The sequence below is a fragment of the Trichosurus vulpecula genome, chromosome 5 (assembly GCF_011100635.1).
Source record: "Trichosurus vulpecula isolate mTriVul1 chromosome 5, mTriVul1.pri, whole genome shotgun sequence".
In the NCBI taxonomy this organism is placed as follows: domain Eukaryota; kingdom Metazoa; phylum Chordata; class Mammalia; order Diprotodontia; family Phalangeridae; genus Trichosurus; species Trichosurus vulpecula.
The window spans coordinates 89423495-89437220 of record NC_050577.1 but is presented as its reverse complement, the minus strand read 5'-3'; the positions used below and the strand labels follow the sequence as shown (position 1 = coordinate 89437220).

At 40.9% G+C, this 13726-nt stretch overlaps 1 protein-coding gene across 1 annotated transcript; it reads left to right on the top strand.

Annotated features, from left to right (window-relative positions):
• Positions 1-9148: 9148 nt before the first annotated feature.
• HTR5A (5-hydroxytryptamine receptor 5A) lies at positions 9149-13483 on the top strand. The gene is made up of 2 exons (XM_036758438.1): positions 9149-9889; positions 13151-13483. The coding sequence occupies exons 1-2, from the start codon at positions 9149-9151 to the stop codon at positions 13481-13483; spliced, it is 1074 nt and encodes a 357-aa protein (XP_036614333.1).
• The last annotated feature ends 243 nt before the right edge of the window (positions 13484-13726 follow it).

The window sequence follows — 13726 nt, the reverse complement described above, 5'->3', positions numbered from 1 at the left end:
TTCTATTTCAAGCATGTCCCCAAAGCAATGTCAAGAACAACACAACAATGTCAAGGATGATCTAGATAGTACAGTGGATAGGGCACTGGAATTAAAATCAGTGATATCTGAGTTTGATAATGCCTCATACCAACCAGCTGTGTGACTCTGGACAAATTACCTCACTTCTCTCAGCCACAATTTCGCCATCTATTAAATGGGGGTGGGTGTAGATTTGATGACCTCTAAGGTTCCTTCCAGCTTTAAGTCTATGAACCTGTGATACAAAACAGAGCATCATTCAAGAGAAAGTTTAAACTCATTATGGTTCTGCCTGTCTTTGAATCCATTATCATGTCTCCTCCAAAGAACTGAATATGGATTATAAGTAAGGGAAGTCGTTATACCAAATCATCTTATAATTAATTTGATAAACATGGATGACATCAAGTTATATGGCTCCACCAGGGGAAAAACCCCAAACGGCTTCTTTGTCTCATAGAATTTTTCTCCAATCATATCAAAATATCATTTGGACTTGACAAATATAAAATTCTTAATGTACACCAAGCACCAAGGTTCTGAGCTGGAATCTAGAAATCAACCAGCATATGAAAAGAATGCTTACAAATACCTTGTTCTTCTCTAGGCATCAAGCATAAAACTGTATATGCCAAAAGACTTACCAGAATCCTGAAATCAAGATTCAATGGGAAGAGCACATTTAAAACAATTAACATATATGCAGTACTAGTCTTGATGTAAATTTTTGCAAGAGCAAAATGTTCAATAGATTTTCAAAGTATTCCCACAAAAACTCCAATTTTTACAAAATAGAGAGCTCATTAGCTCTCTATTAGAGCTAAGGCAATTAAAGCAAGATTAACACTTTTTTATCAAAAAGGAAGACAAGGATTGATTTTGTTCTCTGAGCACATGATAAAGTTTTTAAATTTACAGAAGTACTTTAGGAGTAAATAGACTTTATTTAGCAGACTGAGTATAAATGCTGACAACCTACCATTAGATTTCTAAATGTTATTGCAAGTAGTTTCCTACTGGATAGAGCATATGAGATGGCTAAGATCAAGAATCAAATCAAAAGATCTTCCATAAGCAGCAGTGACATGAACTCAACCATTGATATGTTGACAAAGAAACATCAAACAAATGGCTGAGTCATGCAGACTCATCATAGAATAGCCATTCAGCATCAGGTCATTGTTACCAGAAATTAAAGGAATATTATTCTTAAAGAGTCTAGATTTACTGAACAATGCAGATTATGCCAGAAAATCATAATAACTATGTAACACATCACAGTGGGCTGGTAAAAATTTAGCACCTACAGAATATCCAGAACAGCATGACCAGGTGGCCTGAATTATACATCAGAAGCTTGCTGTCCTTCATAAACATAAACAAACAGCAAATCCCCTTACTACCAATACAAACCTCTAGCTATCCTTCAGAAACAGTCCTTACCCACCCAAGGTCCTTGCAATCTACCATGCATTCGCACATTAATGAGGTCATGGCTCCATTGAAGAACCAAAGTTTATAATTAGTACCTGTGAATGCAGTAACTCCAGCTAAAATTTCCACAATGCCATCCTTAGCTAAAAACCAGTTAGCTTGTGGAGATTTACATATTATCATGGTTCGTCTGCATGGGGAAAGCACAAAGGCAATGGAAAATAGGTCAATTCTTGCCAATGGCCTCTTTCCTGTCTCCATGGTCCTGCCCCTCTCTATTGCAGTAAATACTATCCAGGAAAGTCCGATGTATTAAAAAGGAGGAGGAGGGAAGGGACTAAATAATTGCTTATTTTGCAATTGAAGGACAAAGAGAAGTTCAGCTACCAGAATAATAGCTGAGGGCCCTAACACTCCTAATTATGCCACTGCTTTGCCAGTTTCCTAAAGAAACATGAAAAAATAAGTAGTTTGGCCTTCAGGAAACTTGGGTTCTACTTCTGGCTCCTCCCCAGAACAGTTCATTAAGTGTCAGCGAAATCTTAGGCAGTTCATTCAAGTTTTAATATGCTAATCCATTTTAATCAGACCTACTTGTTTACTGTTTCATTATCTTGCCATACTTATTTCCTCATGCTATATTTTGCTTGTGTTCCCTTTGTTGTGGGTCAGGATACCAGGAGACTTGGAGCATAAGATAATCACTACTTACCTCTGTACTACCACCCAAGCTGTTATGAGCCAAGAGGCTAGTGGAGTTAACTGTGTTTCCAGGTGGATTGGCCTGAGCCTCACCTGTGCACCCTCATGCGGTGAGCAACAGAACTTCTGTGAGAATTGCTTTTACCTGACAGTGGGGACAAGCAGTTTATGATGGAAATGTTCCTAGTAGCACCTGTGGAAGCTATGTGGTGCAGTGGATAGAGTACTGGACCTGGAGTCAGGAAGACCTGAGTTTAAATCTGGCCTTAGACATTAGCTATCTGTGTGACCTTGGGCAAGTCATTTAGCTTCTGTTCCCTCTGTTTCCTATAAAATAGGGATAATAATGGCACATAGCTCTCAGAGTTGTGAAGTTCAAATAATATTTAACTGCTTTGCAAAATTTAAATTGATATGAAGGTATATATGGATTCTCATTATTATTAATTACCCTGTGTGCCCCATGTATATGAAAAGAGAGGCTTAAGTAGGAATGTTTATTCACTGTACTAATTTTAAAAGCTGTTGTTCACCTTGACACTCTACCTAAAACATACAGAACTCAGTTGTGAGAAAAACCTTTTTTCCCCTTGACCCAAGGCTGTGTTACTTTTCCCATCAGAAGTAATAAATGTCCTCCTTCTATCACAGCTAGTATTTGGTGATCATTCAAACACAAAGTATTAGTTGTTTTTGGCTATTGAGTTATTTCTGTTGAGTCCTATTGAATTTGCGGTCCACAAAAAACAGCCAGATCTTCATTCAGACAAACTGCTAGCTAATCGTATCTCTTTTATCCCATACTTGTGATATTTTTAGCCCAAGACCAAGACTTTGCATTTATTTCTACTCCTATGTACATTTATTTCTTACTATATCAATGGTTTGCCATACCCTAAAGAAACATGAAAAGCTAACTAGATTGGCCTTCAGGAAACCTGGGTTCTACTCCTATCTCTTCCCCAGACTAGTTCATTAACTGTCTGTGTGATCTTAGGCAATTAATTTGACTTTTTTAAAAATCATTTTAAAGCCTTCTAAGACTTGTTGGATTATAGAACTCCTTTAACAATAAGATCTAATTTTATGAAATTTAAGCCTATTAAGATCTTTTAAGGTCTAGATTTTTCCCCATTTTGTATGCTGTTTCTTCACACCACGTGTCATCTGCACACTTAATGAACATTCTATCTATGCCTTTAGCCAAGTCAGTGATAAAAATGTTAAGCAGCATGAACCCAAGTATGAATTCCTGGGATACGCAGTTGGAGATCTCTGGCAAAGGTGATATTGAACCATTAATGATTAGTCTTGAAGTTTGGCCAAACAGTGCAGAATCCATCTACTTTTATTATCAGTCCACATCTATTCCTTTCCTCCACAAGTATAGTATGAGTTACTTTATCAAATACCTTGCTAAAATCTAGGTAAATTTTATCTACGGCATTCTTCTTATCTTACAGTTTAATAACTCTGTCAAAAAAAGAAATAAGGTCAGTCTGGCATGACTTATTCTTGATGAAGCTGTCCTGACTTGTAAGCTCCACTACTCTTTCTAACCAACACATAGTAGGTGCTATAGAAATGCACATATACTTCCCTAAATGATCACTAACCATTTCTTTAATAATGTTCTAGAATTTTCCCAGTCAAGCACACTGGCATATATTTTGCAGACTGTTCTCTTCCTTTCAAAAACAAAACAAAACAGGGATATTTGCCCTCCAACTCTGTAGTAACTTTCACACTTTCCAAAGGTGTGGAGGTAGGAGATTCAATGTCATATATGGGGAATAACAATTGGCCAGGTTGGCTGGAGTTTCAGAATATGTGAGGAGGGTTCATGTGTAGTCCTCCTGAGAAAATAGGCTAGAGCCATATCATGAAGGGCTTTAAGTGCCAGCAAAGGAGATTTGTATTTTAAACCAGGGGCAAGAGGGAGACACAAAAGCTTTATGAGTTAGAGTGACATAGCCAAACCTGGGCTTTATTCATGTCCATTCATCATTTGTGTGGAGAATGAATTGGAGAGATTAGAGGCTGGATTTAGGTAGGCTAATAGGGAGGCTTTTTCAATAGTCCAGGCAAGGGGTGATGAAGGTCTGGACTAGGGTTTTAGTGGAGAAAGGGGGACAGACAGGAGAGGTATTATGGTAATAAAACCCACAGAACTTGGCAACTGATTACCTTTATGGGGTAAATGAAAATGTAATGGATGATTTCTAGGTTACAAACTTGGGTGAATGGAAAGATCATGATTCCCTCAACAGAAATAGGGAAGTTAGGAGGAAGAATGGGTTTAGGGGGTGAAGCATAATGAATTTGGTTTTAGACATATTAAATTTGAGACACCTACAGGACATGCAAGTGAAGATAATCCAACAGGCATTTGGAAATGCCTGCATTTAGTCCGGAGTTCAGGAGAGAGAACAAAGATTACATATAAAGATTTAGAAATCATCTGAATAGAGCTAACGATTGAATCCAGAGGAGCTGATGGGATCTTCAAGATAGAGAAAGGAAGAAAGAACCAAAAACACAGCTCTTGGGAATATGAAACACCACACATGAGGGTAGGACATGAATCCTTCAAAGGATGCTGAGAAGATAACTGGTTATGCCTGGGTAGGGTGAAGTCAGAGGAAACTCTAGAGGAGGTCTGTTTTAGTTCTGACATGCAAATCAGTCATCCAACCTGGCATAGTGTTGGAGAATCCAATTGAATTATGGTGTTCTCACTTCCTGCTGAGTTTCCTGGGTGCCCAACTGTGAGCCAAGACCTTCTGGAAGAAATGGAGGAGTGTGAGGAAGTTGGGGGCACACATTTTTATCTAGCAAAGAGAATGATTGGCAGCATTTGGGATCTAAATGGTATTTTCAAACTTAAAATGGGCAAAAAGCCCAGAGTGCTAGTATAGAGGTAGGTGTGGAATGAGAAGGCCTTTGGGGCCACTTTTTTGAAGGAAGAAAATAGTAACAGTGAAGTGTCACACAAACCCTCTGTTGACTGCACCTCATCAGAGATAGTCTCACCTCCTTGGAAAGAATATCTCAGTGGTGTAGTCCACACCGCTAAAACCTTCACAGGTCAACAGGATAAGAACAGAGACAAGCTCTTGAATTTATCAATAAAGAGACCATTAGGCTAAACAGAGAAGCATAGATTCCAGGAATAAGGAAGTGATAGTCCTTCTACTCTACCCTGGTTAAACCACATCTGACTAGTGTTCAGTTTTGGGTGTCACTTTTAAGAAGGGACTGAGAACATCCAGAGAAGAGCAACCATGAGAGTGAAAGGCCTTGAGCCCATGTCATATGATGATCAGTTGAAGGAAGTGGGAATGTTTAGCCTGTAGAAGATGGGGATTGAAAAGCTTGTTCAAGTATTTGAAGGTCTATTCCAGCTTTAAGTTCCCCTCCATATTTTCCTAAAAGGACATTTCACAGTTTCCTTTAGCAGACTGCTCCAGGGTCTCAATATTTACTTAACCCTGAGGGAATTGTTGTGTACCTCCTGTGTACCTCCATTATTAAATATCTTTTTTCTAAATGTGCTAGATCTATATTCTCTCATCTCTAATATGTACTCCTCTATCTCTTTCAACTGTTTTTCATGATTGTACACATACATATTCCCCAATGCTTAGCATAGTGCCTGGCACATAGTAGGCACTTAATAAATACTAATTGACTGACTCTTAATTAGGCTTAGAGGTTAGACAATGTCTCTGCCAGACCTGGCATACTACAAGGAAGACAGAATAGATTTCCTTATTTATTGTATAAATGCTATAAACATGGGCTAGTGTGTGCCATAAGAAACTAAAGCATGTCAAGAAACAGTGATGCAAATAAACAGAGGTATATTTTGCTGCTACATTACAAACTTCAAACTCTCCAAGGTTCAAATTTCTTATCAAGTCTTAATTGGAGTGTAGTATTGTTGAGGAGTCTCCATCTATTTGTGATACTACAGGAGATATCAGTCATTTTTAAAAGACAGATGGTAAGTACATCCCTATTCCTGGTGCTTTTTCGTTTGTATTTAAAACTCAGGGTGATTTGTTGGAAAGTTCATAGGTTTAAGACTCAGCAGGCCTAAATGCCAGTCTCTGTTCTGCCACTGAATGACTATAGGCACACCACATACTCTGTGACTCAGTTCTTCATCTAAAGAAGTGTTGACAATTATTTACTTTCAAAAAGATGTTGTCAAGATGAAATTAGGAAATAAATATAAATCACTTTGAAAATAAGAGACACAAGTTGTAGCAACAGCAGCTTGTTTTTTGCCATGTTTTTCAAAGATATGAACAATATCTAGAGACATGCTTAACAAAATGTTTTCATATAACCTATTGGGGGGCATTTCTGTTGTCATTCTATTTGACAGGGGAAGGAGCCTAGATGACTCCCTGACTTTTTTATGGTTAGATCTCTAAAAATAATTTTTTAAAGCTCATCAACTCCCTTTACTTAACATTAACAACAAAAATAACAACAAATGAATAGCATCTTTTACATGTACGAGGTAAATTATAATAAACATATCCTGTGCAAATTCTTAGCTTTCTCAATTACTATACAAACTCTCTTTTAATTATTTTATAATTTTTGTAGGAAATTTTGAGATGCTAAAAAAGAAGTATGTATTAAAACTTGACATTTGCATTTAAGATTTATTCAAGCCATCTGTATCCTTTAAAAACATAGTCTCACTCTGACCTAAGCACTCTCTCCCCACAAGGGATAATTGCAATTTCATAAATCTCACAAAATGTTCATTCTTGTGGGATCCTTTATACTTTCTCTATTAACATATTTATTTTTGTTCAGAATTGTGATATTCATCCATGTAGGGAACTTCTGTAGTAGAAACTGTCTCAAATGATTCATTTTGTAGGGCATTAAAAGGTTAAGTTACCTATCCAGAGTCGCATACCTAGTATGTACCAACCAAGACTTGAACCCAACTCTTCTTGCCTCCAAGGCCAGCATTCTATACACTCTGCTACAATACCTACACCTAGATATGTGTCTACTCGCAAATGAAAATCATATATTGATTCCAGCAGCTGATCACTTCAGTGCGGAAAAAAATACAATTGTTTACTTGGATTGACCTTGAATTCAGTCAGATGAGTCAATTTATTCAAAATAGAGTGTCTGGTAGCTTCAGCTTTAATGTCACATGCAACTTATTGTTGAATGAACAAGTGAGTTTGACTTCACTCAGACATGAATCTTCTATGAGGACTTACTGGTTTCTAGAGAATTACATAAAACATAACACAGAGTGTTATGTATCCTTCTGGCAATTAATACTCAGTACCTGAAAATTTATTTCTCAGAGGAAACAGATTCAGAACATGACACAGAAAGAGGGACAAAACTAAAAAGCTTTTGGAATGCTAAGTAAATGTGTTAAACCTTCTATTAGTGTCAGCCATCTAATATTCTGGGAATATGTACTGCCTGCTTGAGCAAATTACATTAAAGATAATCCGATCTTCCATCCTGTGAAAAACATCACAGGTCAGAAATATTCGACTGGTTGGGGAGACCAGTGATAAGAAAGCAATGTAGTGATGAAAACCCTGTCTCTGAAGCACAATAAAATCCTCTCCCCCGCCTCCTTGTAGAAATCAGGAAAGATGAGTTCACAAAACAACAGTTTTCAAGTTGGAATAGTTGAACTACATGATTTCTAAGCACCATTCCTTCACTTTACAGAAGAGAAAACTGAGGCCCAGAGAGGTGAGATGACTCACCCAAAGCTACATAGATAATTAGTACATCTGAGTTCTAAGTTGGTTTCTATCACTCACCGACTGATTTCCAATCCAGTTTCCACTTGTGGTCCCTAACTGTGACCTGGTGTACACAGCTTCAGTAGGGTGTAGCTTCCTAAAAGTCAAAAGTTATGTCAGAATTCTGCCAGAAGTCTCCAACCCAGCATAAGTGTGCGTGTGTGGGTGTGGGTGTAGGTGTGGGGGCTGGGGGCGGGGAATAGTTAGATGGAGTTTGTTGTGTACACCTGTTCTACCTAGTCAGGCAACCAAATTCAGCACCTCGGACAGTTCCTAGAACGGCGAAGGGGAGAATCGTCAGAGGCATTTTAACCAAAGTTTGGGGCTTTCATGGTTTGTGGGAGAAAGAAGGTGGGGGGAGTGGGCAAGATACAAAGCAGAAGGTGCTATTCAGCTGATGTTTGACGTAGGGCTTGATTTCTAGTTTGACAAAGCTAGGGCGGGCTGAGCTTGCAAGCATTCTTTTTGCAGAGCTGCGATGTCCATATGGAGGGAGAAAGAGCTGTAGCTGAATGCAGGTACCTGCCTTTATTTCACTTTCACTCCCCCCCACCCCCACCCCCCGCACTGAGCTGAAGAGATGCTGCTGTTGCAACAGCAGAAAACGCAGAGACCACAGACCTCTGTAAGATAATTGCTGAGCCCAGAGATGCCTCTCTGACTGTCCCCTCAACACAGGACAGCTTCTTCCAGCTAGTTTAATAGGGAAGCCCTAGGATTAGTAAGGCTCAAGGCCAGCCCGGGAGTGGTCTCTGCAGCAGAGGACAGCGCTGGACGCAAGGCTCTGGCTTCCTGACCGTAGACCCCTCGTTTTCCCTGATATTCAGTACCTAAGGGTTTTTAGACTTGACAGCAGGCGAGGTTTCGCTTTCCACACCTGAGGGTTTCTTAAAAGTGGATTGCAGCCAAACCTCTTCCTTGCACCTCACCGTCTTCCCTGGCTGGTCATTTGGGACTTAATTCACAGACACTCTGCAGAAGCTACGCCGCTGATCAGAGCTTGGCACAGTTGGATCAGCTGCCTCCGGGTTCCCAGCCTAGATAACCCTCCCAAACTTTCTAGCAGAGCTTCCTTTCACTCCTCCCTAACACACACACACACACACACACACACACAGAGAGAGAGAGAGAGAGAGAGAGAGAGAGAGAGAGAGAGAGAGAGGACACCTCCTGACCACGCAATGGACTGGCCTTTGAACTTCACCGGCTCCTTTTTCATTCTCCCCTCCCCCTTCCCGACCAATGGGAGCAGTGGCCCTGAGAATCTTAGCCCCAGTCAGCCCCCACTCTCGATCTTTGGCGTGCTAATCCTCACCCTGCTGGGTTTACTGGTGGTGGCGACCTTCACGTGGAACTTGTTGGTCCTGGCCACCATCCTCCGAGTGCGCACCTTCCATCGGGTACCCCACAACCTAGTAGCCTCCATGGCCATCTCTGACGTACTGGTGGCAGCCCTGGTCATGCCCCTGAGTTTGGTGCACGAGCTTTCCGGACGCCGCTGGAAGCTGGGTAGGCGGCTGTGTCAGCTGTGGATCTCCTGCGACGTGCTGTGCTGCACTGCGAGCATCTGGAACGTGACAGCCATCGCCCTGGACCGATACTGGTCTATCACCCGTCACCTAGAGTACACTCTCCAGATTCGCAAGCGCATTTCCAATGTCATGATCACCTTGACCTGGCTGCTCTCAGCAGTCATTTCTCTGGCTCCTCTGCTCTTCAGCTGGGGGGAGACCTACTCGGCGGATAATGAAGAGTGTCAGGTGAGCCGGGAACCATCCTATACAGTCTTCTCCACTGTGGGCGCCTTCTACCTTCCCCTCTGCGTGGTGCTCTTTGTTTATTGGAAGATCTATAAAGCTGCCAAGTTCCGCATAGGCTCCAAGAAGACCAACAGCGTCACACCCGTGCCAGAAGCCGTGGAGGTTGGTGGATTAGCAACTTACATTTATGTCCTCCCCTTCCCTCCTCCCCACCCCAATTTCTCACCACCTATCCCGCAACTTTTAACTCCCCCTAAAAAAATTGTAACAAGGAGATCATAGAATGTGCGTCCACTTCTATATGTTGGATCTTTGTGGGGATCCATGGCCATATTAAAGACACTTGGGTTCCAATCTGGCACTGTCATTAACTCCTGGTGTGACTCTAGCCAGCACGTTATTGTCTCCTCTTTGGTTGTAGTTGCCTTATCTGTAAAATAGAACACTTAAGCTAGACAACCTCCAATGCATATAACTGCACATCCTTCTAGAATGTCACAAGCAGCTAGCCAATGCTACACAACCTTTCTGCCCTGTCCTGACTTCGGGGGTGGGGGGCACGATGGCGGTAGTTAGGAGATGCATATATGTATGTGTGTGTGTGTGTGTGTGTGTGTGTGTATAGGTATACACACACCCATAGGTTATATTGTAAGAATTAGTCTGTCTTAGTGGTAGGAGGCAGGAAAGACCTGTATTCAAATTCTACCTTAAGCACTTAGCTCTCCCAAAAGTCACTATGAAGTTTTCCCATCCATAAAATGATCTGTTTCTTCTAACTTTAAACAACGATACAGAATAGCACTATTGGTGAGGCCCAGAGAGGTGAGGTGATTTTTCCATGGCCATGCAGGCAGTAAATGTCAGAGCCAAAATTCCAACCACTTCCACTTCATCAAAGAATTCAGGAATCCTTTGGACCAGAGAAGGGAAAAGATGATGGTGCTGTTTTCACAGGAATGTAATGAAGCAAATTCTGCAAACCATAGAACACTATCTAAATGAGAGATTTAATTATGTTTAAGGGAAAGTAACCTGTCTTTGCATCCCTTGGTTTCTATATTATGATTTGCAAGGATTTTTAGTGGTCTTATAGTTTTCAAGTTGTCTCCTAGGTAACCACTATAGTTTTGCATGGTTTCTTTTCCTCTCAGCTAATATGAAAGTTATAAACAGTATATTTAATCCTAAGTGCTGTGCTTGTTTTCTTTCCGTTCTCTCTACCTTTAATTTTCCTTTTCTGGGACTTCCTCCCCTATTTACAGCACCACCTCACCACAGGAATATGTCACAGCAGTTGCCATGCTGCTTGATAAGGACATCATGTCTTGCTGAAGAATCTAATTCAGGAACTGCCATAGCTTTAACACCAAAGTAAGGCCAAAGACTAGGACAAGGAATGCTTGCCTTTGGATGTTTCTGCACAGGTGGAATTTACCTTCAGGGAACTGAAGCTGTCAAAACACCCTCTTGCTGTTTCCTGATGAGGATTTATTTTAATATTTGAAGCCTTTGATTGAGAAAATTTGGAAAATAAGAACACTAAATTGATCATGGCAATGTTCTTGTTCTCTCTCTCCCCTCCCTCTGTTTTCTGTTATCAGTAACCAATTCTGATTCAAAGAAGATGCAAAGTTATGTAGGTTCAGGAGTGTAACTAGACTTTGGGGTCAAGGGGGAAAAGCAGGTACGTTGAACAGAGTGAGGTAGGGGGGCACGGGCCAAGTTCATTTGGTGTCCTAATCCTAAACATGTTGGAACAGGCTATTATCATGCTAATGGTCAAGTATGACATTAAACCCATGGTCAGCACACTTGCATGTGGTCTGCTCCATATGAAAGCATGTACTCTGTACGTTGTACTCCCTGATTTTGTCAATGCTGACCTGGACACTAAAATGGACCTTCTGCAGCATCCCCGCTGGGTAAGTGTGGGATGCACAAGTAATCATGGCCCTCTCTCTGACCTTGAATATATTCATTCAAGTGATATTAAATTGAAATAAACATCAAGGGCAGCTTTGAAGGGTAAAGTCACAAAAAGCAACATCCAACCTTATGAGGGACATGGAAGAGGAGGACAGTTTCACATATCTTGTCTAGCTAGCTATTATACTTCAAGTATCTCTAACTTCTTTTTAAACATCTTCTTATAGAAGGATCATAAATAGTCAATAAACAGAGTATTGAATTTGAGTCAGGAGCCTGCTATGGTTCCCTGGAAAGAGATAGCTGTAGATCAAGATCCTATCTCTGATATTTTACTCCCTGCGAGACCTTGGGTTTCTTCACCTGTAAAATGTAGACATACTAGATGGCCTTTGAGATTTCTAGTTCTAGACCTATGGAAGCTCTGTGAGGGCAGGGACTGTCTACTTGTCTTCGCATCCACAATGGTTGACTGATCTGATGAACCACCTATTCAACATTGGCTAAGGCCCCTACTCTCTAGGCCTTAGATTCCTCAACTGTAAAATGACAGAATTGTGCTAGATGACCTCTAAAATTCCTCCTGTCCCTAAATCTATGATCCTATGATTGGTTGGAAATTTGCTTGAGGCTGTGTCACAACTCACTTTCGTATGCACTTATTAAGTGTCTACTATATGCTAAGTATTAAAGGCTAAAGAGAAAACAGAATCAGTCCTTGACTTCAGGGAGCTTACATTCTACATTCTGACCTCTTAGAGTGTCTCTCCTCACCTGCATAATGGAGATAATAAATTCTTGTGTAACCTCCCTAACTAGCCCCAGAAACAAAAAACCACTAGGCACCCAGGCTTGTGTCCCCTTTCTGTGGTCTCTGTGTTAAGTAGAAAGTGTCAAGGATGTCTAATAATGTATTGTTGTGCTGAACTGAGACTACATGTCTAGGTCCACCCAAGGAATAGGAATCTTCTCTTCCTCTCTGTCACGGTCCTCTAACAAAGCACCTTTAAGCATGGACCCTTAACCTAGGGTCCATCAACCCCTGAAGGGAATCTGTAGATGAATTTCAGGGCATTTGTGAACCTGAAACTTCTAATATTTTAAGTATATTTCAGTGCAATTGTCTTCCCTTGTAATCCTATATATTTTATACATTTAAAAACATTACCTCAAAAAGGGTCCATAGGCTTCATTAGACTGCCAGAAGGGTCCAAGACACATAAATGGTTAAGAACCTCTGTCCTCGAAGTCCAACAGAATTCCCTGCTTTTAACTGTAAAGGTATTTCTTTCAAGGTAAATGTGCAGGGATATGTTGGTCTTTCGAAAGATACCTGGACAAGCAGAACCTAGGCACAAAAGGGAATGTCCATCTAAACCTTCTGTTCATAGAATTAAGCTCCTTGAGGGCAGAGACTGCTTCAGTTTTGTCTTTGTATCCATAGCATTTAGCACACATAATAGAGACTTAATAAATACTTGTTGATCATTGCAGGTAAAAGAGGCCCTCAACCAACCTCAGATGGTATTCACTGCTCGTCATGCCATGGTGACCTTCCAGACTGATGGGGACACGTGGAGGGAAAAGAAAGAGAAGAAGGCAGCTCTCATGGTGGGCATCCTTATCGGGGTGTTTGTGCTTTGCTGGATCCCATTCTTCATCACTGAGCTCATCAGCCCCCTCAGTTCCTGCGACATCCCTCCCATCTGGAAGAGCATTTTCTTGTGGCTTGGCTATTCCAATTCCTTTTTTAATCCTCTAATCTACACAGCTTTCAATAAGAATTACAATAGTGCCTTTAAGACCTTTTTTTCTAAGCAGCGATGAGAAAAAGGGGGGCAACTGGGAAGAGAGATTGATGGAACTTCTGATACTTCTCCTACCCTACCATTTAGTCACCTCTGATCATCTGGGTTGTCCTGGGTTTCCAACAAATTCCAGAGATCTTTGCCTCATGAAGCTCTGACCTGTTGCAACTCTTCAATGACATTAGAAACTCAGAAGAAAAAAACCCTCTCCCACATGCAGGGGGAGGTGGGGCATGGCGTACTTCCTATGAAGTGCCCTTTC